Source organism: Scophthalmus maximus, chromosome 5 (genome assembly GCF_022379125.1).
Source record: "Scophthalmus maximus strain ysfricsl-2021 chromosome 5, ASM2237912v1, whole genome shotgun sequence".
Taxonomy (NCBI): domain Eukaryota; kingdom Metazoa; phylum Chordata; class Actinopteri; order Pleuronectiformes; family Scophthalmidae; genus Scophthalmus; species Scophthalmus maximus.
Window position 1 is genome coordinate 25990001 of NC_061519.1, and position 27756 is coordinate 26017756.

Here is a 27756-nt window from a genome sequence, read left to right on the forward strand (position 1 = left end):
TTCTACTAATGAAGCAAAAAAAAAAAATAGACTGTATGTCAAGATGGACGACACGAAAACAAAACCTCCTGGATGTTTGGAGTCTGCGCCGTAGTGTCGTCGCATCCAGGTCCCGCGGATACCAAGCGCTCAACCACTCATGAGCCAGCCTCAGCTGTCAATCGTAAGATGATCCTTCATTCGTCCCGCAACCGGGACATTTGGGAATGATGATCATCATCATGAAATAACTCATCAAATTCTTGTACACGCACAAGTGTGATGACAACTACCTAGAAAGTCCATGTCCCATCTGCTTGTGACCTCTACTGCAGCCAGCCACCAGGGGGCGATCCAGATGTTTTGGCTGAGGTTTTTTTCCGTCCAAAAGCTGAATTTTCCTTTTTCTCCCGCAGGTGTTTCTCCCGCTCCGACCACCTGGCACTGCACATGAAGAGGCACATCTAAGATGGCCTCCTTGTCCGGAGCCCTGAGGGATGATTACGCTTCGATTGTCCCGGCCCCCGATCCCCGACCCACCCCAGCGAGGCCGGTGTGTCCTGGGGAGCGCCAAACAGGAAACGCCGCCGCCGCCGCCGCCGCCGTGTTCCAGGCAGTGGAAGAAGAAAAAACCACGAAGCAACGCAGGCTATTATTTTGCACCGCACTCAGTGCCTCCAACACCTCGCTGTGGAGATCGCTCTTGAAAGGCTTTCTTTTCTCTTTTTCACAGAGGAGCAGGAGGGCGAGGAGAGAGAGAGACTTGACAATTTTCTTTTTCTTTTTAAAAAAAAAAAAAAATGGGGAAAAAATCTGGGCCGGAGAGGACGGAGAGGACGGAGAGGACGGGAGGAGTCTCTTCTGTGTGGTGTTCAACGCTTTGTTCCCCCGGAGGTTAACGGGACTCCTGTGGGGGGGGGGGGGGGGGGGGGACAGTGTGTCTGCCTGTGCGCATGGGCACTGCGAGTGCCTGTGACTGGGTTCATGGAGCTTGCATCGCGGAACGCGAATGGATGAACGGACGAATGAACCAAACATGGAGGGCGCGATGTGATCCGTTTTTTATTTGGGGCGGGGGGGGGGGGGGGGGCGGGGAGGGGAGGCGGGCGGTGTGTGTGGGGCGGGGGGATATCTGTTGTCTCTCTGAGAATGAATGAATGCAAGCAACAACAAAAAAACACACAAAACAACAACAACAACAACAAAAGGGTTCTGTCTGTGTTCTTGGCGTCCGGAGCGGAGGGTCGTTCGAGAAAGAAAGAGAGAGAGAGAGAGAGAGAGAGGGCGCCCCCTCTGTGCCCGGAGGTGGATCTACAGCCCCCCCCCCATTCAAAATGTTGGGGAGGTTGTTTTGTTTAGTGCAGCTATTAAATGTGCAATGTATCAAGTAGCCTGTCTCAAACCATACACGCTATAAAGCTCATTCTGTTGTCCATTGTGTAAGCTCTGTATCTCACACACACACACACACACACACACACACACACACACACACACACACGACGCCGACGCCGGTTGTACACAGACAAGTTTTCCTCCATCATAACACACGTTGCATGGGATGTGGGGACGTGTCGCTCAGCCGTTTGCTTCTAGGACAACAGAACTCCATTCGAGAGCAGCTACCTTCATAATATTCTGTCGTAGTATTTGTACAAAAAAAAAACAAACAAAAAAAACGCATAAGGCAGTCATTTAAAAAAGAAAGTTTTTATTTTATTGATTAGTCGGGGATACCACTATTGCTTGGCAACTGTCTTGACCATGGGATTTTTTTTTTTTTTTTTTTATCGTTCCCTTATTTTTCTTCACTTTTTGCTCTATTTTCTTTTTTCTATCTGTAAATGCACTGTTGACCTTATTGATGCCTTATGTAAGTGGCCTTGTCCTGTAAAATAGATCACTCTCACACACACACACACACACCAAACGGGGGACGTAGTTATTAATCGAATAGCTTTATAACGGCTCTGATCCATACGGTCACGTCTCTGCCGCCCCCTCGTCTCCAGAGAGACAGACGCCTCTGAACTCCTGAATAATAAATAGAAAACCGGCAAACCTACACATCAGCTTTCGTAATGACGGCCCGTTGTTACGTCTCTGTGCATTCTGTGTCGCACATGTCACGGCTATGTCAGAGGAGGCAAAAGGCCGAGACACAATCGCTGCCGTGCAGTACGAGGTGTCCGCAGGTACAGAGTCTTGGAAACATGTTCTCATGGAGTCGCGAGTCGGTGTTTTTTGAGAATGTCGTGTGTGGTCTGGTCTGAACGGCCTCGCCCTCAGGCCGAGTCTGCATCTTTCCTCAGTCCTGGTTGAAACGACCCGTGATCCGACTGAACGGCAACAAACAAAACACACAACCAGTCGGACCAGTCCAGCCGAAGGTCCCGCGGGGGGGTTTCTGTCCTTTGCTGTTGTCTGCAGGCGAACTGAGGAAGAGACTATGAGGACCGGGACGTTTCGTCTGTACCGACTTCACTATATGCATGTTCTCCTTTTTTTTTTTTTTTCTGCCTTCACTTCCATGACTTCGACGCACTCCTCTGTGGGTTGACGATGAATTCCTCTGACGAGCTCTCGGCTTTTATTGAAAACAAAGGCCCGGTCGCCGAGAAGACGCTCTTATTGGAGCCGCGATGTGTTTTCTTTTAAGTCAAAGTGAGACATGTGGAAAAAGAACAAAACAAAACAACGTGTCTGCTTTAAGGTTATGGTTCATCGACGTGTTCATGAACAGTTGGATGTGTGTCCATCACAGGTGCAGCCCTTGAAGGACGTTAAAGAGAAATCAGTGGGCCAATGAATGTTTTCCTTTTTTCTTTTTCACGCTGAGAAATGTCAAAAATGCAAAGATTATGTAAATTGTAAACTAAAGAGAGTTTTGTACGGAAGCTTCTGTTTTGAAAGGGCCTGGGACCAAACACGAGGAGAGCGGGTGCCCCATCGCGTTGCTTCCGAACGTGAACCGATAGAGGAAAGAAAGAGGCTGAAGAATTACTGTTAAAATGCAACGCACTCCGGTTTCGACCTTCAGTCGCTTCTGTCACATCTGTGTTGTTCCATTTGACCGGAGGGAAAGGTCGAGAGCAAATGTGCATCGAGAGGGAAGCGAAAGAAAAGGAGGCCTCAACAGCGCCTCCGCCCGCGGCCCATCATCATTCAACAACCGCAACAAAAAATTAAAAATCAGACGCAAATTGTTCCGGACACTGGAATTGTTCTAATTTTTGCATTCTGGTGCCTGCTGAGTATTACTTTATTGTTTTTGTTAAATTTGCCATCTGACTTTTTTCATGAGCTGCAGAGACGCCCGTGTCTTTAACCCACAGAGTCTGGACTGGAGGAGCGTGGAGATGAAATATGAGGCTCGATTTTTCTTTGTGTTTGTGTTACGTTATAACGAGATTTTTTTTATTTTTGTTTTCATTTGAAATCGTTTTGTAAAATCGTTTCTGTATGAATGTATTTTTTATTGGGAAAAATCGATAAAAAAGAATTTATTGGATCTACATGTGCTTTTTTGTTTCTCTCTCTCTCTCTCTCTCTCTCTTGTCCCACGACACCGTCAATAACCAGGAAGTGGATTCAGTAGATTCCCAAAAGGTCAAAGGTCAGGTCAGCTACAGAACAGGATTCAGGAGCCAGAGCTAGTTAGATGTCTTTCACCTGTAATTCTTATCTTTCATCAACAAATAATTATTTGGTCCTATTGGCTCAAATAATTAATATCATTACCTGGTGGTATCGGACATTTTTCTCATTGTCAACAAACCGCGTAGAAAATCTCTCTTTGTTTTCGCACTGATGGTCAAAATCTTTAGAATTTCATTTCTAAAAATGAAAAATAGTTACATCGCCAAACTGCGGAATATTATAGATTTCAGCAGACGAAATATGCATCACCATGATCCCAAACTGCTTTTATTAACAGACCAAAAAAATAAAAATTACCCACCATGTTTCACTTATGGTGTAAACTTGGAGAATGTCAACAATTCCACAGGTCGTTGTCTGTGACCCTTGTGACCCGACTACCCACAGCAACCTGTCACTCCAGTTCCTGCTGCTACAGCAGCGTTTAGTAAACAGGAGTTGTTCTTTTGTGCGCTGAACGCCGAAACACGTCGCTCTGCTTGTTTCGGAGGCGAGACTCTGGCGAAGACAAGGTGTCCAGAGCAATCGGTGAGATGACTTGGAACAAATCAAGGTCGACCAGGAGAAGAAGATCTGACCCAGAGCAAGGTTTCACCACATGTACACATGTACATCGCACGCACGCACGCACACACACACACACACACACACACCTCCCCCTCCTCAGAGCTCATATGTCCTGTGGGCCAGCGGGGGGTTGCTTGTTAAACCAGAAGGAAAGTGGAGGTCAGCGACCCCACATGGGGATGGTCGTCCGTCAAGTCGTCATCACCTGGAAGTAGCGAGACTTAAGATAAATATATATATATATATATATATATATATATAGACACACACACACACATATGTATATATTATGTAATCTGAAAGTATTTGTTGAATGTTAGAGAAGGATCATCATCATCACGGTGGGGGACGGATGGTGACGGCCAGGTTTGACCATATGCTTTTTTGTTATACTCTGTAACGTGTCAAAATCGACGACTTCTTTGTTTTTCTCAAGTGAGAATATTTTCTGGTTGTCCGCCGAATTTCGCCTCTGTGGTGTGGACAACAAAGTCCGATTTGAAATTGAGGGAAATAAAAGGGAGGTGGCCCTGAGGCCTGGATAGCTTTTACAAACCCCTACACAAACAGTGATGAAGAGGTCTGGAGGTTTGGGGGGGGGGGGGGGGGGGGGGGCTGAGGTTCTAGCCAGACTCCTGATGGATGGCCATTCCTCAGCCTTCCTCCGACCCCCCCCCCCCCCACACTCCTCCTCCTCTCCTCTCCCCTAGGTGATGAACAAGCTCATTACCATGGCAGCCTGATAAAGGGAGGCCATTATCTTCCGAGGTGCACTCTGACCCCCCCCCCCTCCAAGCCCCTGGTTACATAACGCAGTCATGGCACAGTGACGCCGGTGGGCCGCCGCCAGAAGTTTGCAGAACATCCGGCGCTTTCTTCGCCGCCGTCTTCCGAGGTGCTGCCTGCCGCGGCCACGGACGCTGGGTTGTGGCTCGTCAGTGAACCAGCTCGATGGCGTCTCGACCTGTAAAGAGGCCTTTTATCTGACAGAGGCTGTTACCAGAGACATGGATCCATTTCTATTTCCCCCCATTATTTGTGTTTCTATTTTCATATTATGTGCAAAGTGGAAATGAATCAGAATGAATGAAAGCCAAAATGCGAAGAGTAATCGTGTCCGTGCTCTGAACGCTAAATGAGACTTTTTTTTCCTGAATTGTCACGACACTGATCAATAACAGATTAAATCCTTTTGCTGCTCCGATGAAAACTGAAAAGCTCCAGTGTGATCTCGGTTTTCAGCTTCCTGCTGCCGTTTGTGAATCAAACTTTGTAAAGTGAAAATTCGACTGTGATTTATTTCTTTACCTTCACTTGAACAAGTAGTTTGAATGAACTATGAACCAATCGACCTTCACCATGTTGGTGGCAGAGCAGAAAAACAACCATACGAGTCATTTGGATCAGTTTGACAACAGCACATGTTCTGTTGTTTCATTTAGGTGTGATGACTAGTTGGACTTAGTAGTAACGTACCACACCCAATATGGTTTCCTGTGTATGATATCAAAACAACAGAAGCTTGATTATGTGATAAAATGCTTGAAAACGACCAACGTTGTTTTTGATGCTGAAAATTATTCTTCACCTTGCAAACAAATCTCACCACCAGGTCCAATCTGTTGCTATTCTGTCTCAACACGAAGGAGATTTCCTCAATAATCAATGTTTTTTATGGTAATGCATGTGTTGGAGCCATTTAGAGGATTTTTCTTAAGAATATTTTTAAGTAAATATATTTTGAGTTATGGTTAAAATTATGAATTATGAAATGAAAGTGTGATGAAATATGAACTTAATTTACATTCTGGATAATTATTTATGCATCTTGTGGTGATGTGTAGCCATGGTGATTGATTCCTGTCTCACCTGGGAAATAGGTGGGTCTAAGTCACGCTCTACCTGGAGCCTGTCTTTTGTTCAGGTTGGAAGGCAAAGGAGCAAACAATTTTCTGACCGCATTATTGTTTGCATTATTCTACGCATTATTTTACACATTAAGTATTTTTGTACCACCTTAAGATTGCTGTTTTGGCCGCAAAAATAGCGGCATTGTTTGGAGTTCTTTGTTTTCCTGGAAAGTCAACCGGAGATTATTGTTTGAATAAATAAGTTGACATCAAGTTAAACACTCTATGTGCCTCTAACCGCCGATGGAACCAGGTGGGTGAGCAAAGAGTTTGCCAATACAGCATGTTGCATGTTGTTTTTTCACAGAGATACTAAACACAAATCAACTGAGGCTTCATAGTGAACGAGGGAACAAAGTCCGGCTGCTCCTCTTCCTGGAATGAAGTAAAGCCTGATAATCCTCCATCTTCTTCCTGCTCTCAAACACAGAGAGCTCCACCCCGTCCACAAGTTTCCTGGTTCTCTCCCCTTTAGATCTACAAGTTGAAGATGGGTGGAACCAACATGTGGTGAAGTGTCAGAGCTGACAGGCCCCGTTCACTGTGCAGACACATATTGTTGAGATCAGAGCTCAGACTATAGTTTCACTTCTCAGACACTGAAACTCAGACAGTCGTTCGTCACTGAGAGGTGAAATGGCGCAGAAAGGAGTTGAGCTGGAGCGGGAATCCCTCTCTTGTTCGATCTGTCTGGATCTACTGACGGATCCGGTGACTATTCCCTGTGGACACAGCTACTGTATGAGCTGTATTAAAACCCACTGGGACAAAGAGGAGAAAAGGATCTACAGCTGCCCTCAGTGTAGAGAGACCTTCACACTGAGACCTGTCCTGGGGAAAAACACCATGTTGGCTGATTTAGTGGAGCAGCTGAAGAAGACTGGACTCCAAGCTGCTCCTGCTGATCACTGCTACGCTGGAGCTGAAGATGTGGCCTGTGATTTCTGCACTGGGAGAAAACTGAGAGCCATCAAGTCCTGTTTGGTTTGTTTGGTCTCTTATTGTGAGAAACACCTCCAACATCACTATGATGTTCCTCCGTTAAAGAAGCACAAGCTGGTGGACCCCACCAAGAAGCTCCAGGAGAACATCTGCTCTCGTCACGATGAGGTGATGAAGATGTTCTGCCGCACCGATCAGCAGTGTATCTGTTATCTCTGCTCTGTGGACGAACATAAAGGTCACGACACAGTCTCAGCTGCAGCAGAAAGGACCGAGAGGCAGAGAGAGCTCGAGCTGAGTAGACAACAAATCCAGCAGAGAGTCCAGGACAGAGAGAAAGATGTGAAGCTGCTTCAACAGGAGCTGGAGGCTGTCAATGGCTCTGCTGACAAAGCAGTGGAGGACAGTGAGAAGATCTTCACTGAGATGATCCGTCTGGTGGAGAAAAGAAGCTCCGACGTGAAGCAGCAGATCAGATCCCAGCAGGAAACTGAAGTGAGTCGAGTCAAAGATCTTCAGGAGAAGCTGGAGCAGGAGATCACTGAGCTGAAGAGGAAAGACGCTGAACTGAAGCAGCTCTCACACACAGAGGATCACAACCAGTTTCTACACAACTACCCCTCACTGACACCACTCAGTCCGTCTACACACTCATCCAGCATCAACATCCGTCCTCTCAGGTCCTTTGAGGCTGTGACAGCAGCTGTGTCAGAGGTCAGAGGTCGACTACAGGACGTCCTGACTGAGTCAGAGACAAACATCTCACTGACAGTGACTCAAGTGGATGTTTCACTGCCACAACCAGAGCCCAAGACCAGAGAGGAATTCTTAACATATTCACAGGAAATCACACTGGATCCAAACACAGCAAACACATATCTGTTATTATCTGAGGGAAACAGAAAAGTAACATATATGAATAAAAGTCAGTTTTATTCTAGTCACCCAGACAGATTCACTTATTATCCTCAGGTCCTGAGTAGAGAGAATCTGACTGGACGTTGTTACTGGGAGGTGGAGTGGAGAGGAGGAGTTGATGTAGCAGTCGCATACAAGAATATCATCAGAGCAGGGAAGTCACGTGAATGTAGATTTGGATTCAATGACAAATCTTGGATGTTATATTGTGATGAAAACACTTATAACTTTTGTTACAACAGTATCGACACTCCAGACTCAGGTCCTTGGTCCTCCAGAGTCGGAGTGTACCTGGATCACAGTGCAGGTGTTCTGTCCTTCTACAGCGTCTCTGACACCATGACTCTCCTCCACAGAGTCCAGACCACATTCACTCAGCCGCTCTGTGCTGGAGTTCATCTTTATAATGTAGGATTCACAGCTGAGTTCTGTAAACTCAAATAAGACCTGAGTCATTTGAGAAATCCATGTCTCAGTCTTTGTAGTTGTGACAGTTCACATCTGTCTCTCTCCCTCTATCTCCTCCCCCCTCCCCTCTCTCTCTCACACACACACACACACACACACACACGCTTTGCTGCGATGACCATTTTGGCAGTGTACCCTGGTTTTCAACGAGGGAATAAAATGTTTCACTTAAGACACAACTCTTGAAAAACATAATACAGCCAAAAATGCGTTAGCCGAAGAACAAAAGACTGAAATATGTTTGTTTTTTATTGTACAGAACATGAACACCCCTTTGCGCTCCATGATCTCAGTCTTAAAAAGACCTTTAGCAGGTTCCCGGGCTCCGTTTGGCAGCAGGGAGCCGTCTCGTCCTTAGAAGTAACCGGACATTGACTCAATTTACACCCGTCTCATACTCTCTCTCCACTGGCTCCCGGTTCGATTCACAATCGACAGGGCGTTGCGTTCTTCCGGCCGAGTCCTGAGGTCGAGGTATAAGCCGTGGGGGGTCGTGGACCTCCGCAGTTGCTGCTCCAAAGCTGCGGAACAAATTTTCCTCTGACTTACGCTCTTCTCCCTGACTTAGCACTTTTTAAATCCAACCTTAAAACGTATCCAGAATTGGCTCTTGACACTTAGTGCTGTGACATTGTGTAACTTTGTCTGATTTTTATTGTTTGTTATACTCACTTTGGATAACTGGTGGTTGCTGTAAAGGGCTATAGGATCAAATGTTGATTGATTGATTGATTGAGTTGTAAAGTATGAACGTGTCTATTAAACTTACTGTAACAGTGACTGGAATTGTGTCTTATCTGCACTTAAACCTACTACATGATGAAACACTCTGGGTTCTTTTGAGATGTGGGAACTGAAAGACGTCAGGAGTTCTTAAACCAGAAGGGGAAAAAAGGGTAAAAACTTAATTTTTGATTTGCAAGTGGCAGCGTTAATTACATCGTATGGAAACTATGACGGAAAATATCTTTTTTTTGGCAACAAGATTAAAATGAAATTAGAAAAGTAACCCTCAAAAAGTATAACTAAACAGATTAAACATATTCGGTCATGAAAAATAACAAGAAAAGAAAAGAAGGACGAGTTTCACTGCAGAGTCTTGTTCAACAACATGCGTCGGCGGCGTCACACGTCATATCTCCCGATTAGTGGAACTAGTTTTCATCCGCTGCCCAGAACATCTAATATAAGATGATGAGCCACTCGACCTGTTTGCATCAGTGTTGATAAGAAAAACACCTCACAAGGTCACGTGGCAGTAATGTTACCTGTTACTTGGGAGAAACCTTTTCATGAACTGAACTTGTCCACGATAACCTGAGAATCGCACAAGAAGCAGCAAACGAAAGGTAGAGACGAACACCTGCACATTGACATCTACAAAGACGTGTACATACATGGACAGCGTTACATGTTACCAAACCAGAAGTCGGAGATACCTACTTGTGTAAGTCTTCATCAAGCTCATGGCAACTTTTCTCTCCTCTTTCACGATGAAAATCTATGAACACACCCTGACCGGCCCCCAACACACACACACACACACACACACACACTCTCTCTCTCGCACCTCTTTCCCTGAAGGTTTGTGAAGCATTGTTTGAATTCACCTATCACCATGACAACGACTCTCTCTCTCTACCGGCTGTGGCCGTGGGAGGTTTTTCGCCCAGCCTTTTCTAATTTCACACTGTGTGGATATCTCCATTCAGTAATTACAATCCCATCCATTCTCATTTTCCCTGTCCAGACAATGTGCCCTGGATACACACACACACACACACACACACACATCTCCTGCCTCTACAAACACATATACACCGCAAACTATGCACGAACACACGCGAGTATAGACCCCCTGTGTTCACAGACACATACGTACATGTGTGTGTGTGTGTGTGTGTGTGAGAGAGAGAGGGGAGGGGGGAGGAGATAGAGGGAGAGAGACAGATGTGAACTGTCACAACTACAAATTCACCAACGCACACAATCTGCACACAAACCCATCGCTCTTAAAATCCAATTACCGGCCGACCTCCAGTCTGAAAAGTTTGGGCTCATTGTGAAGAGAAAAAAATAAAACAAACTAATAAATAAATAACAATACTAATAATATTAATTGCGAAGTCAAATCAATATGACTCGTCTTGCAAATTGGCAATGGGCAGATAAGCAGTAATAGCAGATGTGGAAACAAGCCGCCAAGGAAAAAAAAACGCCTGTCGTCTGTTTCAGTCTTCACCTGAACCCTTGATTCCTGAAACTCGGAGGAGAGACGCTGTTCGAGTGGATCTCGTGCATCCTCTGACGAGACCCGACAATCGATACAAAAGCTTGTGTTTTTGCTCCAATGGCACCGAGCCGCCAAGTGTGAGAAGCGGTCTCAGGCACATCCAGCAGCTCCAACAGCATGAAGTCCCAGTCGTTCACTCATTGAGAGGCAAACAACTGGGGGGGTGGGGGGGGTGGGGGGGGTGTTGTCTGACTGCCCCCCCCCCTGCTGGTGATCCCTAGAGAACACAGGGTGCAGGCGCTCCCGCGTTGGCTTCATTTTCTGGAACCGGGCGGTGACACACACCAGCATCGTGTTTTTGTCATGTGAAGCCGTTCACGCCGGCGGAGTGACAGTGTTGACTTTTGATGAGTTGACACAGCCCGGGCCTGTGGGGACACGCCACTGTCCTGTTCCCAGTGTCAACACTCCGCAACCCCGCGGAGAGGCGGCAACTTTGTCGCTGAGAGCAGCTGGCGTAGCTCCTGTTGGCGTTACACCACTGACTTTGGTACGTGTGGTGGGGGTCTAGAAGATCCAGAGTGGGCCCGTAGTGGGCCCCTTAGGCAGGGCCCTTAATGCTACCTGCCTACCTCGCTTTGGAGGTCGCCCTGGAGGTCGCTCTGGACAGCACTCGGCTGAAACTCACCGTGATATTTACTGTACACATGCTCGGTTCATCCAGTCCGTCCCAGTCAAAGCAATTCCATACTGTGGGTTACATAAGAGGACGGGACCGGTGACCGGGTTTCTCCAGAATGTGACGGTCCAATGTCAAAGTTTATTCTACATATAAAGCACATTTCCAAAAAAAAAGAAGAAAGTGCTGCACAAAAGAACAACGGCAAACACCGGTAAGAAGTCCGCAATGATGTCGAAAACACAAGCAGAATGCTGAAGTGTAGAGGTGTTTTGCTTTGAGCTGAGATTTGAATGTGTTACCTTTTAATACGCAAACACATTGATATATTCATTTCCTAATATCCTAATGCATGCAGCCTGCTGACCCTGAGTGGTCACTCTTAATCCCGCGGAGCTGCAGGAGCACCGCCTCGGACTCAACGACACTCGACTGAGCGACAGACAACTGCCGCTTGTACGGATCTTTAACCCTCTGATCCCAAACCTGTCAGGTGCCAAAAAATGCGTCATGTTCTAAAAGTGTTCATGACATTTGAGCGGCAACTTGCGGTTGCCAACCCTGACACTTCCGTGTCAGGAGAGCCAACCCTGACACTTCTGTGCGATCGCGGCCCTTTCAGAAGATTTGTAGCGCGGCCTGGAACTTCAGTGTCTTCCCGGAGACTTTGTACAACATGTCCACGGTGATGGATCCAACATTGTAGGACTCAAGACGTGAAACGCTCCTGTTGTTGTTGTTGGACTTCTAGCCGTCCATTTTAGATCCACTTTGACCATCGGAGGCTTTGCTTCCGACTTTGCACCAATCAGACGCTGTGTCGTTGTTGACTGGTCGAACATTTGGAAGAAAGACAAAGATTTTACACAGAAAACAGGACCTGTCACTCTGACCTGTTTACTCCTGCTACTACTACTGACAGTTTTGTGTCACTGCAGACAAGGAACTGCTTTGCAGAATGGCACAAGTGACTGTTTGGGTTGAAAAACCAAAGGACTTATCTGTAGAAAAATGTACATGAACTTTTGATTTGCATTAGTAAGAATGTTTTGGATTGTTTTATCTCATAACCATGGCTTTCCGTTTAGTTTTTTGCTTTTGTCTTTATGGTCATACAACTATTTATACATTCCTGTGATATCACTGTAGCCCAGGTTGTCCTGAATAAAAAGATGTATATAACTTGACTGTTCATTACGGGGTTGATGTTTGGGGAGCATTATTACGGTGGACCCAAAATTATGAAAAAATGGCCTGGGGTTCACAGGGTTAAAGAATAATATAATAAAATATTACCTGAAATACATGTGATGTAGCGTGTATTGATATATTAAAGCAGAGAGCCTCTAGCGTGCCGAGCCAGTATTAAAACTTCAATGAAGGCCTCGCCTCCCAGAAAAGAGAAATCGAAAGTTTCTTGAATCTAATTGGAAGTCCGTCCGTGCATCATTTGCAAACACTGACGCACGCGAGACCTCTATTTTGCGTTGTGATGGGATCAGAACATTGCGATGTCATTGTTTTTATTCCGTCAGTGGGTCCCGCAGGCCTCCATCCCTTTTTCCTCATCGACGTTATTCCTTCAAAGCAGCTTTTATATTTATATTTCATTCTTTCTACACAGCTATTGTCCTGCATGCGTGGCGCCGAGTACAGGTTATTACAGTTAGGCAAGTACATCTTCTCATCTCGACCTCCTACCAACTTATCAGCCTTCACCATTCTCCTCCTCCGTCCTCCTCATTCCGAAAAACAAAAGGCAGATGTGACCTCAGCTGTTTTCCGCCTCTTGTTTACGGTTGGGCCTCGGCTCGGTTCTCAGGACTCCCAGGACACTCGCGTTGCAACAAACCGCCGCGCCGCATGTAAACACTGGCCCGGCTTAACTTGTGTTTACCCCACAACCCTCCGTCGCGTCGCCGCTGCGTCGGCCCCCGCGTCGGCCGCTTATGCAGATGTCAACAGTGATAGGGCGGACGTGGGATGACTGTGCAGCAGGCACGTGAGGTCACCTGGTCGTGGAGCGATCCGACCTGGAGTGTGCGCGTCACACCCGAGGGGATTCACGACTCGGGGTCCGTTATTCTGTGGCAAGTGCACGCGACGCAGTACAACTTTATTCATCATATCCCGTATGACTGGATCTCAATCGCACAGGTTTATGATCCCTCCGGGCCCCTCGTTGCCTTCGAGGAACGTCGCCTCCATCCCGGCACGCGAGACAATCGCGGTTGTTTGTTTGATCCCCAGCAGGGGGCGTCCTTCTCGATCCCCAGCACTCCTTCACCCGATCTCCTTCCCTTTGTCCTATTGAACAGATTGACCTACTTCACCGTCTCCTACTTTTGTCCCTCAGTTCTACGTTGCTTTGGAGAAAAACAGTTGCATTATGAACTTTCTAGCTGAAATATGATGAGCAAACCGGGTTTTGGCTTGTATGACACAACCAAAATATATATATATATATATATATATAGATGCACTTGTAAATATTCTCACTGTGCTGCTGCAGTCGTGTGAGTTTGTTGGTCGAGAGTTTGATACCATCTCGCCGAGTCTCCTTTTAATGAGCTGCAGGAGCCAAACAATGTGCGTCTTCCCCCCTTTTGTTTTTTTTCCAACTTACATGATTTCTTTGTTGGTCTAATTTCACACTTTCATCCGAGGCCTTCGTACGCAAAGTGGCCTAATACTTTCTGGGCCTTCTTGTCTCTTGGGGGCGACGGCGGGGCCAAAGGCTCCGGCGCACGTTGTTCTGCCCCGTCCGAAATTATTAACGCTCACTTTCTTCTGGACACGACACGCACATGCTTGACTGACAATCATGTATCATGTGTATATACAAGATGAATTGTTTATGAAACTCTGCCACATTTTGACATCCCACCCCTGATACTCCAAATATTTGCCCCCCCCCCCACCCCCCATCTCCTGCAAAACTTCATTCCATAGCAGTGTAAACAACATGTCATTTTCACGCCTTTTGATCATTGAGCTATTCTGAGCGAAGCTCCCGAGGTTCTGCAACGGGGGGGGGGGGGGGGGGGGGGGGGGCGGCGAGGTGCAGAGGCGATGCTTTGGTGTAAAGATAAGATGAGGGTTGGGGTTTTCTTTTTTCCTCCTGCTTTCACTTTTCGAGGATTGAGGTTTTGAAAAAGAATAATAAAACAACTGTCAGCTAATTGGCAAGAGAAGTGCACTACGGTGGAATAAAAAATAAATGAATAAAAGAAAACTACAAAGTGACTCGACGAGGGGAATGTAGAGAGCTCCGCTGTGTGAGCACACACGGGGGCTTTCTCTGGGTGCGGAACAATCCCCCGTCAACCACTTTTATGCTTTCATTGTTCAATTTTTCATTCATGAAAGATACTGCTCGTCGTAATGCTACAAGTCTCTGTATGGAGACGTTGACCCGCAGCATCAACACACGCCAGGATGCCGCAGCAGCTACGGAAACAGTTTTCCTTCGAACTTTGTTTTTCGAGAAAAATGTGAGATGTGAGGTTCGTGGCTGCAGATTCACTCTGAACGTGTGTCCCATGTATCTATATTTCAACGTTAGGAACTTTTTTATTCCGTAAAAAACCTGGTCAACGAGCCCTCGGTGAGCTGCTTTCCATCAGTCAATCAGCAGCTTCTGATGCGGCATTGAGGTCCCGCCCATACGTGCGCTCAAACCAATCACAAGTCAGTGTCCAAAAATAAAATAACTGATCAGAAACAGGAACACTCGAACATACTTCAGGGTGATAACAACTGCCTACAATGACAGAAAAGATCTTTGGGAAACATTCATTTGCCATGTATTTTGACTTCTTTTAGTTTGGTCCGTGTCCCATCTGCTAACTTTCTGCTGCCAGCCACCAGGGGGCGATCCAGATGATTTGGCTTTACATTTGGGGAGCTGCCTTGTCGTCCACCTTCATACACAGTCTGTGCTTCTCACTGGTATATGTGCCCGGTCATCACTGTTACACTTCAATGTGCTGCAGCTGATTTTTGTTGTTGTTGCTGTTGTTGCAGTTCCACACTTGTCCACTGAGGGTAATCGACGTCAAGTCGGACTGTTGGCACAGAATCCAGCTCTACGACGTTCACAGTAGAAACCTGTTCATTAAATAATGAAAGAGTTATTCTGATTTTGCTGCAGCTTTCATTTGCATCTTACTTGACTGTTGTCCAAGGCAACAGTAGCCGACGCTCGTGGGTTTCGTAATATTTAAAGCCAACAGCTCTACCAAACTGATGAACATGAAAAAAAAAGATTGGTTGAAACTAATGGTCATTTTATGAAACTTTAATGACCTCAAACTATTCAGCAGACTAAGAACGTTGAGCTCAGCGTGTTTTGTCAGTGATTATCAATGATTGTAATTTCGCAGCTGTCACTGTTCTCTGTGCTTCTAGGAAGGGCCAGCGTCTGGGATGTCAAAGCTGGCATGTGCTCTTAAGCAAAAAATCCAGACAAGGCAAAGATGAGCTATGAAGTCTGACAGTTGTTCGACGTCATTGCGAGACACAATCACTCTTTGAGCAGTTGTTTTTTTCAGTGCAATTCCACACTTAATGCAGAGTTCTCTCGCTCAGAGACGTTGGTTTGATTTGGGGGAGATTTGCCTTTGCAAGAAGACGGATGACTCGTGTATCATATCATGATATACCTGTAATTTAAAAAAGGCGGTTGTTTATATCTGATTCTGCACAAATACTGCTGCAGTCGACAAACCAGACACACGAGCCTCCTCGTTCAAGCACAAATGTACAAACACATAAATCAGACACGCGTCGACGACGCGCAGAGAAACAAAGGCTTATCCTCATCGTTCCTCTCTCGGATCAAGTGACACAAGTCACCACATGGTGGGGGGACACGTTGGCTCTCCTCTATCGTGCTAATAATATGCTACCACCAGGCCAAAGCACAAATGCGCTGCTCATGGCAGTAATCTTGTTGTCAGCTGTCTCGCACTGCGGATGACGTGCAGACACTCAAAGCCATTTGGCATGTAGGGCCCAGATCCCACAGCCCCAGCTTAATTGGATTTTGAAATGTGGTGTGTGTGTGTGTGTGTGTGTGTGTGTGTGTGTGTGTGTGTGTGTGTGTTCATCTGTGGGTGTATGCACATATGCATTGGTATTTCGGCACATCTGACGCATAAAACATTGCTGTCAGGTGAAAAAAATCCCAGTAAAATGAGAAATCCTGTAAACTACCCTAAGTATAAGCCTTGCTGTCAACTTTAACTTGAAAAACAATACTAGTATATTACAACCTGCCTTATATTTATCTGTTTTTACCATAATTCCTATCATTAGATATCATGTACGACCTGTGAGAATATGAAATATGTTAGTAGTAAGGTTTAGAAAAAACCTCCAGATTATACAAATTTATTTGGTGAACAAACTGAAGGTGAACATCCGTCAATCCATCCATCCGTTTTCTAATGCTTGACTGGGGTCAGGTCTCGGTAGCAGCAGGCTAAGCAGTGAGTTCCAGATGTTCCGTTCCCCAGCAACATTTTCCAGCTCCTCCTGGGGTATCCCGAGGCATTCCCAGGCCAGATGGAATATGTAAGACCTCCAGAGAGTTCTGAGTCTACCATAGGGGGTTGGACATGCATGGAAAACCTCCAATGGTATACGCACCCAGGAGGAATCCTAATCAGACCTCCGAAACCACCTCGACTGGTTCCCTTCGACGCCAATGAGCAAAGGCTCTACCCTGTGCTCTATCTGGATGTCCAAGCTCTTCAGGATGAACCCACACCCTGCGCAGGAAACTCATTTCAGCCACTTGTATTTGCAATCCCTTTCTTTCAGACACTGCCCAGACCTCATGACCGTATGGTGAGGGTTGGGAAGAAGATCGACTCGTAAACCTTTGCTCCGCTTCTCCGACTCCATCTTCACCACGGCGGTCTGGTACAATGTCCTCATAACTGCTGCCACACGTTCGTCTGTCCCTCTCACGCTCCAATTTACTGCCTCTCGTGGACAAAACCCCAAGATACATTAAAATGCCTCTGCTTGGGGCAAGAAGCTCATCCCCCACCCAATGGGAGCAATCTCCCATTTTCAAACAGAGGGCCGAGGCCCTTCCGAGTGTCATCGAGGCTGAATTACACTCAGCTGCACACTGAAGGTCTCTGACGACGCCAACAGGAACACATCGTCTGCAAAGAGCAGAGCTGCAGTCCTGAGGTGCCCCGAAGCGGACACTCTTCTCGGCACCGGCTGTGCCTTCGGATCCTGCCCATGAATATCACATACAGGATTGGAGTCAACAAGGGACAACTTTGGTGGAGTACCCCACCAACACAACTCTCTTAGGTTAAAAAAGGACTAGATAGCTCTGGCACCAGGTCCTCCTGCAGTGCCCCACGCAGGATCGTCCAGGGGCACAGTCGTTGTGAGCCCTCCCAGTTTTTCCCCTAATCACCATTATTATAATGACACTCAGATCTCTCAGATCTTCCCAATAAGCTTGTCATCAGAAATAATTTAATAAAATGTGGCCAAGATCTCAAAAATAAGATCCAACTCATAAATAACCAGAAACTTCAAAGAAAGGTAAACATCCACTCAGATGACAAATGTTCTTGTCAAATTAATTATGGAATTTTCAACACCTGAACATTTACAGTTTAGTGAAGACTTTTCTTTAAAATGTAGAAATCATAGAAACTACAGTAAAAAACAACAACCTCAAAAAAAAATGGATTAAAGTGATCTACTTGAGTAAAAGCAGGAAACAGTCTGACTTGAAAGAGGAAGCCATACCAGCAGCGAGGTGTGTTTTCACTTTTCCATTCCCCACGTGCGTCGTGCTCACTGATGCATGCGTGTGAGTTCATAAACCCCTAAAATGAAAGGTATGAGATAGCCGGGTGGAAGCTTGTCAGCGTGTGAGATAGAAGTGGACGCTCCACTGCCTCTCGGTGAGTCAAGGGAACCAGCGTCTGGCCCGTGTTCACCCGAACAGAGTTACCTGTTCTCTAGGGAATCCACCATCCCCAACAGAAAAGTGTGCGAGGAACCTCCGGCAGTTTGTTTTAGATTGTGTTGACAGAGGATTGAATGTGTGAGGAGTGACTAGACAGGAGAAGTCATTCACCACTTATTAAAAGAAAGGAAATGCATTTTTAGACTGAGGCTCATATATTCACGCAGACTTTCACAGGCACCAGTAAATGTGAGAGAAAGCGACTCATCATAGAGCTCTCATGAAAAATAAAGTGGATGTGCAAAGTGTCAGAGAAGCTGCAGATGTGCAAATTAATTCAGCCGAAGTTGTTTCTCTCTTAATCTAAATTACAAACAGATGCACAAAATCAGAAATTCCCACATACCCCACGAAATGTCCTAGAAAGACGTCGATTCGCAGTAGCAGACAAGACAGTTGAAAAGTTTTCACTTTGCGATCTTTCCCAGTGAAAAGAGGAGAAAAGAGGTCAGGCCGCTGAATAGAATCGAATATTTAATAACATCCGGAAAAAACAGGATTGAACACAGACACGTAAAATGAAAAACAAGTCAGTGCAAATTCATGTTGTGCTGAAACTTGAGAGGTAAAAGTATCAAAAATGTAATCTACTCTTGATAGCGAGTGGTAGAAGTGAAGCAATTGTAGTAGTTAAGGACTATGCGAGGCAGCTAACTCAAAAACTATTGTGACTGACTCATGCTAGCATGTTACCAATTGGTAGCTGCTAGCTCAACAGCTAGAGTAGCTCACCAACTAGGTCTGTCAGTCGTCGCTGAGTCGCCACGTTCGTCACAGGTGACGTATCCTGGCTTATGTTTTCGGCCGGGAAGGATCCACCCACTGGACCCGCTCGTTGCTCTGGAACGGAAGAATCCAAGTTGTCGGGCCGCATTTCAAGCCTGCGAAAAAATGACTCGGCCGAGTTGCGCCGCCGTGACGCAATCGGTCGTCAAATGTAGCCTCCAAAGGAGGCGGTCCCTGAATTGGGACACCTTCTTTTAGCCGTGAAGATGTTTTAATAAGTATCACTGGCCTAAACTTAACCGTGTTTGTTACAAATAAATGCTTGTGTGGGTCATTTCTGGATCAGCCTCCTACACCCTTATGCCATTGCCTGTTAGGTAAGAGGACTTTGTGCCTTTCTCCTCCTTATGAAGGTTCCCCTGCCAAATGGCCGCATGAGTCTAACGTGAAGTTTAGAAGCGTATGGTAAGTATTCTGTCTGCAGAAAAAGCACTGAACGACGGGGAGGTGGCAGACATGGGACCATAGACGGACAGAGGGACAAGGGACGAAGAGGGAGGCCGGCTTTTCGTCCACTTTCCTGGAAGCCATCTGTCCTTGTTTGAAGAGTATGACTGCTGTCAGGTTGCTGTGATAGAGACGTAAACACACAAGAGGATCACGGCTCCTTATCGCCGCTCACTTCTCCTCCCAAACAAGACAAACACCAGCATATCCTGCCGTGTTGACTGTGTTGGGTGTGTGTGTGTGTGTGTGTGTGTGTGTGGTCTGCTGTGCATGGTACAGTAGAGCTGCACCAGAAACACCTGAATACGTGATGATGATGATGATGATGTAAACCTAGAGAAATGCAGCTACGAGGCAAAACGAATACAGAACCTGAGTCAGGGTTCACTCAGGCTTTAGTGTGAGTGGACTTAGGAACCTGGGTTCGGGTGTGAAGTCATATGTGTATATATATATATATATATATATATATATATATAATGAGAACTTGCTCAGCCTCAGGTCTGCTAACTCACAGAGAGATGCCGTTATCTGCAACTCCAAATGAGCAACCCGCTGATTCGTTAGCGGAGCCAAAAGGTCTTAATACCGTCACGTAATGAGTGAAATTGTAATTTCCATTCAATCAGTGTTTTTTTTATATTTATAATGAGTGCTATGAAACTCCGCAGCAGAGGAGAGCAGAGACGGAACTTTTTGTGCAAACACACGCCGACAAACGCACTCATTTTGCTCCGGATGCGAGATAATTGGCGAGATACGGGCGAGAAAAAGTCTAATTAGGGAGAGAACATTTTCATAGCTGCCAAAACAACAGCAGACAGACCAAAGGTGCCCTATAAAAGAATCCGTGGCTTCATTATAATGTGACAACATTCGCTGCTGCTGCTAATGTGACAACTGTGGCTGCGGAAGAGGAGCAGCTGTGACAACCCCCCGACAGCCAAAGATCAGGGACGCTAATGTGGAAAAGTTCTGTAACAAGGCGTCGGGGCGAGCGTCTCGAGTAGATCAATGCGCTGCCGCCCGCCTCGATGCGTGGGAGGCGGCTCCGGAGCAGTTCTGATGAAGCACCGAGGGTCGAAGGTCGCCGTTGGCATTGATCGCTAGCAGCCGAAGATCATCCGAGAGCCGGTCCTGCTAAATCAATGATAGATTCAAAAAAGATTTATGGAGGACATTTTTCTTATTAGAGCCTCCTCCCACTTATGCAAATAAGAGGGTTGTGCAGGTAGTCAGGACAGAAAATGTTGGTAAATGTGGAAGAAGATGAGTGCACCACCATCCATCTGTTTAAAAAAAAAAAAAAAGATTAGTGGAAATGCCAAAAAGAAAATTGAAAAAAGGCCAAAATACAACATAAGTTTTTTCCTCTTGGCTTTAGTGGAAAACTTTGCATAATAAAAAAGAGAAAAAATGCTGCTGGAAACATTTTTCAGATACATCTTGCGTCTTCTGGTACTGACAGAGCTGTAATGTCATGCAGCCTCCACTCGGGGGGAAAAACCCCGAATGAAATTTGGTCGACAATTCTGACGAAATATCATGAATTTGCTTCAGGCTTCTGCGACAATTTATGGAAACCGATGGATCTCAGAGAAGGAACTCATGACGTCCACGGAGGGAGGTCACGTGATTGGTTTCGGTTTGTCTCTGTGTTTGCTCGTGAGCAGGATTACTCGAAAAGTTATGGACGGATTTGCGGGAAAGCGTTGTCAAGGACAAGTCTCGGGGCCAATGGTAACAGGTGATTGTGTTTTTGGGGAAAAATCTCTTGAAGGATTGTTCACTGTGGCTCCGCAATCCACATGCCGTTGTGTCCTTGGGCAAGACACTGAGCCCTAAGTTGCCTCTGACAGTGTGTGAATGGGTGAATGGGACTTTCCTGCACTGATTTCCATGAAATGTTGTGGACAGGTGGGACGCTGGGTGGGACGCGAGGTGGGACGCGAGGTGGGACGCGAGGTGGGACAGGAGGTGGGACGCTGGGTGGGATGCGAGGTGGGACAGGAGGTGGGACGCTGGGTGGGACGCAAGGTGGGACGCAGGGGGGGATGCGAGGTGGGACGCGAGGTGGGACACGGGGTGGGACAGGAGGTGGGACGCTGGGTGGGACGCGAGGTGGGACACGGGCTGGGACAGGAGGTGGGACGCTGGGTGGGACGTGAGGTGGGACACGGGGTGGGACGCGAGGTGGGACAGGAGGTGGGACGCGAGGTGGGACGTGAGGTGGGACAGGAGGTGGGACACGGGGTGGGACGCGAGGTGGGACGCGAGGTGGGACGCGGGGTGGGACGTGAGGTGGGACACGGGGTGGGACGCGAGGTGGGACACAGGGTGGGACGCGAGGTGGGACGCGGGGTGGGACGCGAGGTGGGACACAGGGTGGGACGCGAGGTGGGACGCGGGGTGGGACGCGAGGTGGGACGCGAGGTGGGACGCGGGGTGGGACGCGGGGTGGGACGCGGGGTGGGACAGGAGGTGGGACACGACCCAACGCAGAACCCATTCAATTCTGACACACAATAACGTTCCTTAACAAGGCGAGATCGGGCGCGAGCCTTGGCGGAGGCGCGTGCTCTCCAAGTGTCCTTCTGCCACACCACCAGCCGTCTGGTGTTCGGGAGCAGATGTGCAATCTGTTTTGCAGGCTCCAACATCTTCCACTCTGAGCCACAAAGTGCGGCAGCACACATGGCAAAAACATTGGCACCGAACCAAAGGTGGTTATTAGATCCTTCTTCCAATGTTCTTATTTTTAGAAAATACATAAATCAGGAGGGTGATTTTCTTATTGGAGTTTGAGTCTGTAACTGTGCATCGTCCCATCTGTTTCTGCGATTTTTGCTGTGATGACATTTCGGCCAACTGTGTCGTCAGTTGACGTGTAGGATCGTGATCTCACCTTATTTTGGGTTAATATCTAATATCAGCCATGAAATATTACATTGAAAGACATTTTGGTGTCGCCAAAATGTCTGCTTGTGCCTCTTGTGTAAAGAAAGTCAACTCAGTAACACGAGACAATATCATAATCAATATAAACAATACTACAATATTATGAGTGAAAACACAGAGGGGAATAAAAGAGAATATCATTTTTGAATATTTAATATGAGCGATTTCTTTGATTTAGCTCAACATCTTTTAGTCATTTAATTCAACAGCAACAAAACAAAACAAAGGTGTATGAAATATTTACAGAATCTTTTTTTTTTTGGTGCTATTATTGCAATGAACATGGTTTTGGCAAAACAGAATTTAAAGTGAACTGCTCGCAGGCAAACAAAGCAGCATCGCCAATTGATCGCTTTAATGTTGTATTGATTCTGATCGAGTCAATACATCAAAAGTAGTTAAAGGCGTGTTTTTCTGCGGGAGGAGATAAATTGTGAGACGAGGTGATTCACGTGACTTTACAACGCACTCGCGAGGCAGCAGCTTTTGTCCAACTACTGACGTGAAAGGGTTTTTTGACACTAATGTTGTATTTTGCCAGCCTTTAAGAGCGGCGCAGATCAGTATTTTATACGATCAATGAATCAAATCAATAAAAAATAAAACAAAAACATTTCCTTTAGGGATAAACAAACCCGACCAGAGAATTACAGCGCAACCCTTCATTTCTCCTCCGTTCTATATGGACGGTTTTAGTGTCTTTACTATCTTCCGTGTTTTACGGCCGGCGCACGGGGAAAACATCCTGATTCGGGTTTTTTATAGAAACACCGAAATAAAAACCTTTGAAAACCTTTTCTGCACTCATTGTCTCCTTTGGCACAGATGTGGATCCAATTGCAGGTTTTTTGTTTTTTTTTTCAATCAAAATAATGAAAAAGCAGATCGGTGCACAGCCTTGGCAGTGGGTGTGTCATGCCTGGGGTCCTCATATTGTTAGTTTTTGACTTGCCAAAAATGTAATTACAGTATTTTACATTTAACGTTTACAGTATTTAAGTGCAGGGCCCCCCATCATCATCATCATGTGGAGAATCGGGAGAATTCCCGGTGGGCCGTTTCATCTTCACTTGGGCCAGTCGGGAAGAAAAGAACTCGGACAATTGTCCCGTTATTGCCAAACTCCCAGACACAAGTGGCAGCTGGTGAAGAGAGAGATACAGGCCTAACGAGCAGCAGTGTAATAATTCGGCTAATATCGTCCGTTAAAGTGTTTTCAACCTATTTGCAAGCACAATATCAAATGAATTAAATGATTAAGTATCGCCCAGCATAAAGCCAATCACAGACTTAGCTAATGTCATGCAAATATCGATTTGAAAGAAAACTGTCGCTTCCTTTATTCTATTTCCACCACCGGGGGAATAGTGGGCCGGTCTTGGGCCTGAGACTGAAGAGTTTCCCCTGTGCAGGTGCCGCTGGGATCAGGGATGTGAAGCCTGTACAGGAGCGGAGACACACGGACTGTCGATACACTTCATAAATGATGACAGACAATTAAAAAAAAAGAACAACAACCCCGGAGCCAGAGGAATTAGGACAGAGCAGCATACATTATTCACTTCTCGCACAGAACTGAACATGCGGCGCTGGCTTCAGGTGCAACAGAGAGAGAGAGGGAGCGTCTCGCTGGATGTTTTTGTATTTAAATATATATATATATAGGTCTGCATAACAGTGAGCAATGATAAAAGTGCATTAGTGAGAGGGATCTGTCCTGGAAACGAAGATTAATTAAGACAAAGAACTGCTGCTGGAGATGAACATGCTATTGATGGAGCAGCTTTTGGTGTGTGTGTGTGTGTGTGTGTGTGTGTGTGTATGTATGTGTATGTTTGTGTGTGTGTACGTATGTGTGTGTGTGTGAGTGTGTATGTGTGTGTGTGTGTGTATATGTGTGTGTGTGTTTTCCCCCCTCAGCCTACTTAAGATTCAACGTCGAACAGCGTTGCTATTGGCCTATAATTACAGCATCAGTCATTATTGATCATTGTCACTTTAATAAGCAGCACTCAACATTTTGAAGAAAAGATAAAGATAAAAAAAAAAGAAAGACATCAGGCAGCTAAAGCGGGAAGATCCGCGTTCGTGTTGAGGGGCTGGGGGGGGGGGGGTTGCTCCAGACCCAACACGGAAATGGTGCCTTTTAGTAAAAGAAAAAAGAAGAAAGAAACATAATGTCAGCTCGACCTCAAGATAGTTCTTTCAAGGATGCTCTGCTTTTGTTTGCATTTTTTTGTCAATGCGTATGTGCGTGTGTGTGTGTGTGTGTGTGTGCGTGTGTGTGTGTGTGTGTGTGTGTGTGTGTGCGTGTGTGTGTGTGTGTGTGTGTGTGTGTGTGCGTGTGTGTGTGTGTGTGTGTGTGTGTGTGTGCCCACGCTCTTCTGTGCCAGCGGTCATGTTTTGGAATACATGGAACAGACTGTTTTTCAGAGCATAAATATCACTGAATGCGATAAATGTATGTATTTGTTTCCTTCTACGGCATGAAACTCCTCTGGTTGCTAAAGAGTTGGTAACAGGTTTTAGTGGATACGTGCCCTCACCTTTCACCTCATTGTTCCACAGTGAGAGTTTTTTATTCAGCGAAAACCAAATAATAAGTACAGGAGAGAACGATTAATATAATGAGTCCGCCCAGGAAACAAGGAAGCAAAGTAACATGTTCGATTGGATATGATGCTTGTGTGTGTTTGTGCGCATGCATGGACGGGCGATGGATACCCATGTGCGCATATTGTACATAGGCCACTAGATATACACTAGATATATACATTATTTGTCCTGCAACAGTTACATAATGATGCGTAACTCTTATTTTTACAGGGCCCCACTAACTTTGTGCCATTGCTTCATTGTAGAGCTGTGTGCAGCGCTCTTTTCCCCACTGTCTCTCTTTTTATCTCTCTTCTCACACACACACACACACACACACACAGGGGGTGAAACCAATACCTAGTGCACGGGTAATAAGTCAAGAGACATAACACCACTGAGTGTGTTTGATTGTGTAAAATCCCAGATTACGTGTAGTGACGACATACTTGAATTTCTTTATTTGTACACCTGTGTATCTGTGAATATCAGTATGGTTATGTTTTTTGTGCTCCCTAGTGGCGCCATCGAGCAATGTTTTGACGAAGGGATCGCCATTTTGTTGGTATGCCGTGCTCTTCTAATACATGGCAACGTCATTAGTTTTGCAGATATTCGATCATAAACAGAAATATGTGTCAGTGGCCAAAGCGCACTGTACAGTAGGTATTACATTTCACGCTGGGTTGAGGGGGACGTCTGTTCCAAATTTCAAGGCAATCCATCCCATAGTCGTTTCAAACTCAAACCCATAAACGTCCACATTTCGCTGACGCTTACAGCAACTCCCAGAGAGGATCAGAGTCAGGAGGATACATCACCTGGGAACCATGACTGTCTGTGTCAATGTCCATCAAGTATTTCATATTTGAGGGTCATTAAAAAGGCCACGGCACAACCTTCCCTCCCACCGTGACCCTGCCCTGCAAAGCTCGGCTCCTCGACTGGCTCTCGGGGGCCCGATTAGAAACCAGACATCGCTGTCGTAAACAGAGCGAGAAGAGACGGCGGCAAGAGGATCCTCCTCGTGGACATAATTGGCAATAAGCCATCACTTAGACCGAGACACACACACACACACACACACACACACACACACACACACATATATCCTGCGGCCTCTGGGCCAGCCGAGGAGGAGGCGGCGGGTTTCTAGACAAAGGCGTAGAGAGAGCTGCTCTAGTGCAAAACAACTGATAACTCCTGAGACACTTGTGTCCACAGTGTTTTCACATGTTTCAGTTTTCTTACGATAAATCAGAAGGACACGTCTTGGTTGTTTTAAAAGACTCCCCAGGGGTTGTCGCCTCAAATTTAGTCCTGCGATTCAGAAATGCTCTCTCCTCTAACTGCCTGAAAACTAATGAGGGGGGAGATTTAAAATTTTTTTTTTTTTAACATTTCGAGAATGAAGTTGAAATACTACTTTGAGAATAAAGTCGAACATTGTGACCCTGAAGCACTTCTCCGCGGCACCAAACCACCGGATGTTGATGTTCTGTTAGCCAGTTTGCTAAGCTAACGCTAGCGACTTTAATCTCAACATTTCGACTGTAATCTCGACATTGCGACTTTATTCTCAACATTTCGACTTTATTCTCGACATTTCGCCTTATTCTCGACATTGCGACTTTAATCTCGACATTTCGACTTTATTCTCGACATTGCGACTTTATTCTCGACATTTCGACTTTAATCTCAACATTTCGACTTTAATCTCGACATTTCGACTTTATTCTCGACATTTCGACTTTAATCTCAACATTTCGACTTTATTCTCGACATTTCGACTTTAATCTCAACATTTCGACTTTAATCTCGACATTTCGACTTTATTCTCGACATTTCGACTTTAATCTCAACATTTCGACTTTAATCTCCACATTGCGACTTTAATCTCCACATTGCGACTTTAATGTCGACATTGCGACTTTATTCTCGACATTTCGACTTTAATCTCGACATTGCGACTTTATTCTCGACATTGCGACTTTAATCTCCACATTGCGACTTTAATCTCCACATTGCGACTTTAATCTCGACATTGCGACTTTATTCTCGACATTGCGACTTTAATCTCAACATTTCGACTTTAATCTCAACATTGCGACTTTATTGCCGAAATGTGAAATAAATGAAAAAAATCTTCCCCCTCACTTTTCCTCTTTTTATTCCTGGTCCTAATACTCTTCCGTAGAAAACTCTACATGAACCGCTGATAAACACAGTTTTCTCATATCTGTACTGTCACATACGACCGTCTGCCCTTTAAAAAAAACAACTAAAAACTTTCAACTATTGATCTGTATTGTGTATCTGCATCTCCCGGAATGATGAATCCTTCTGGAGAGTTTGCGCATTCCAAGAGAGAAGTTATATTTTTTTACTTCATCCATCACTGACTTGACTCAGGCCGGCCGTCGCGCGTGTCAATGAATCTTCCTTTGTGCCTTTTTCGTTGAACGGAGTGAGTGGAACAGCAGCTCGCTCCTGTCGACGGAGCCTTTTTATCATGACCCAGCAAGTATTTTGCATTTTGCTGCCACGATTGATATTCCAAAAATATGGGATCAAGCACATGCAGGTTATAATCGCGCCCTTACGG

The 27756-nt window shown here is 45.9% G+C and overlaps 2 protein-coding genes across 2 annotated transcripts in view; both read left to right on the forward strand.

The window, feature by feature from the left end:
* Positions 1 to 808, forward strand: part of LOC118311164 (Krueppel-like factor 6) — a 7782-nt gene extending 6974 nt beyond the window's left edge. Inside the window, exon 4 of the mRNA XM_035634764.2 lies at positions 396 to 808. Coding sequence (XP_035490657.1) covers positions 396 to 447 — 52 coding nt within the window. The 3' untranslated portion in view covers positions 448 to 808. The remainder of the gene's footprint in view (positions 1 to 395) is intronic.
* A 5910-nt stretch (positions 809 to 6718) lies between these two features.
* Positions 6719 to 9224, forward strand: LOC118311377 (tripartite motif-containing protein 16-like). The gene has a single exon (XM_047332027.1). It carries the CDS (start codon positions 6753 to 6755, stop codon positions 8418 to 8420), a length of 1668 nt encoding a protein of 555 aa, XP_047187983.1. The 5' UTR covers positions 6719 to 6752; the 3' UTR covers positions 8421 to 9224.
* The last annotated feature ends 18532 nt before the right edge of the window (positions 9225 to 27756 follow it).

What these genes read in the sequence shown, in the direction of transcription:
- LOC118311377 (XM_047332027.1), top strand. Translation starts at nt 6,753, where the DNA reads ATGGCGCAGAAAGGAGTTGAGCTGGAGCGGGAATCCCTCTCTTGTTCG.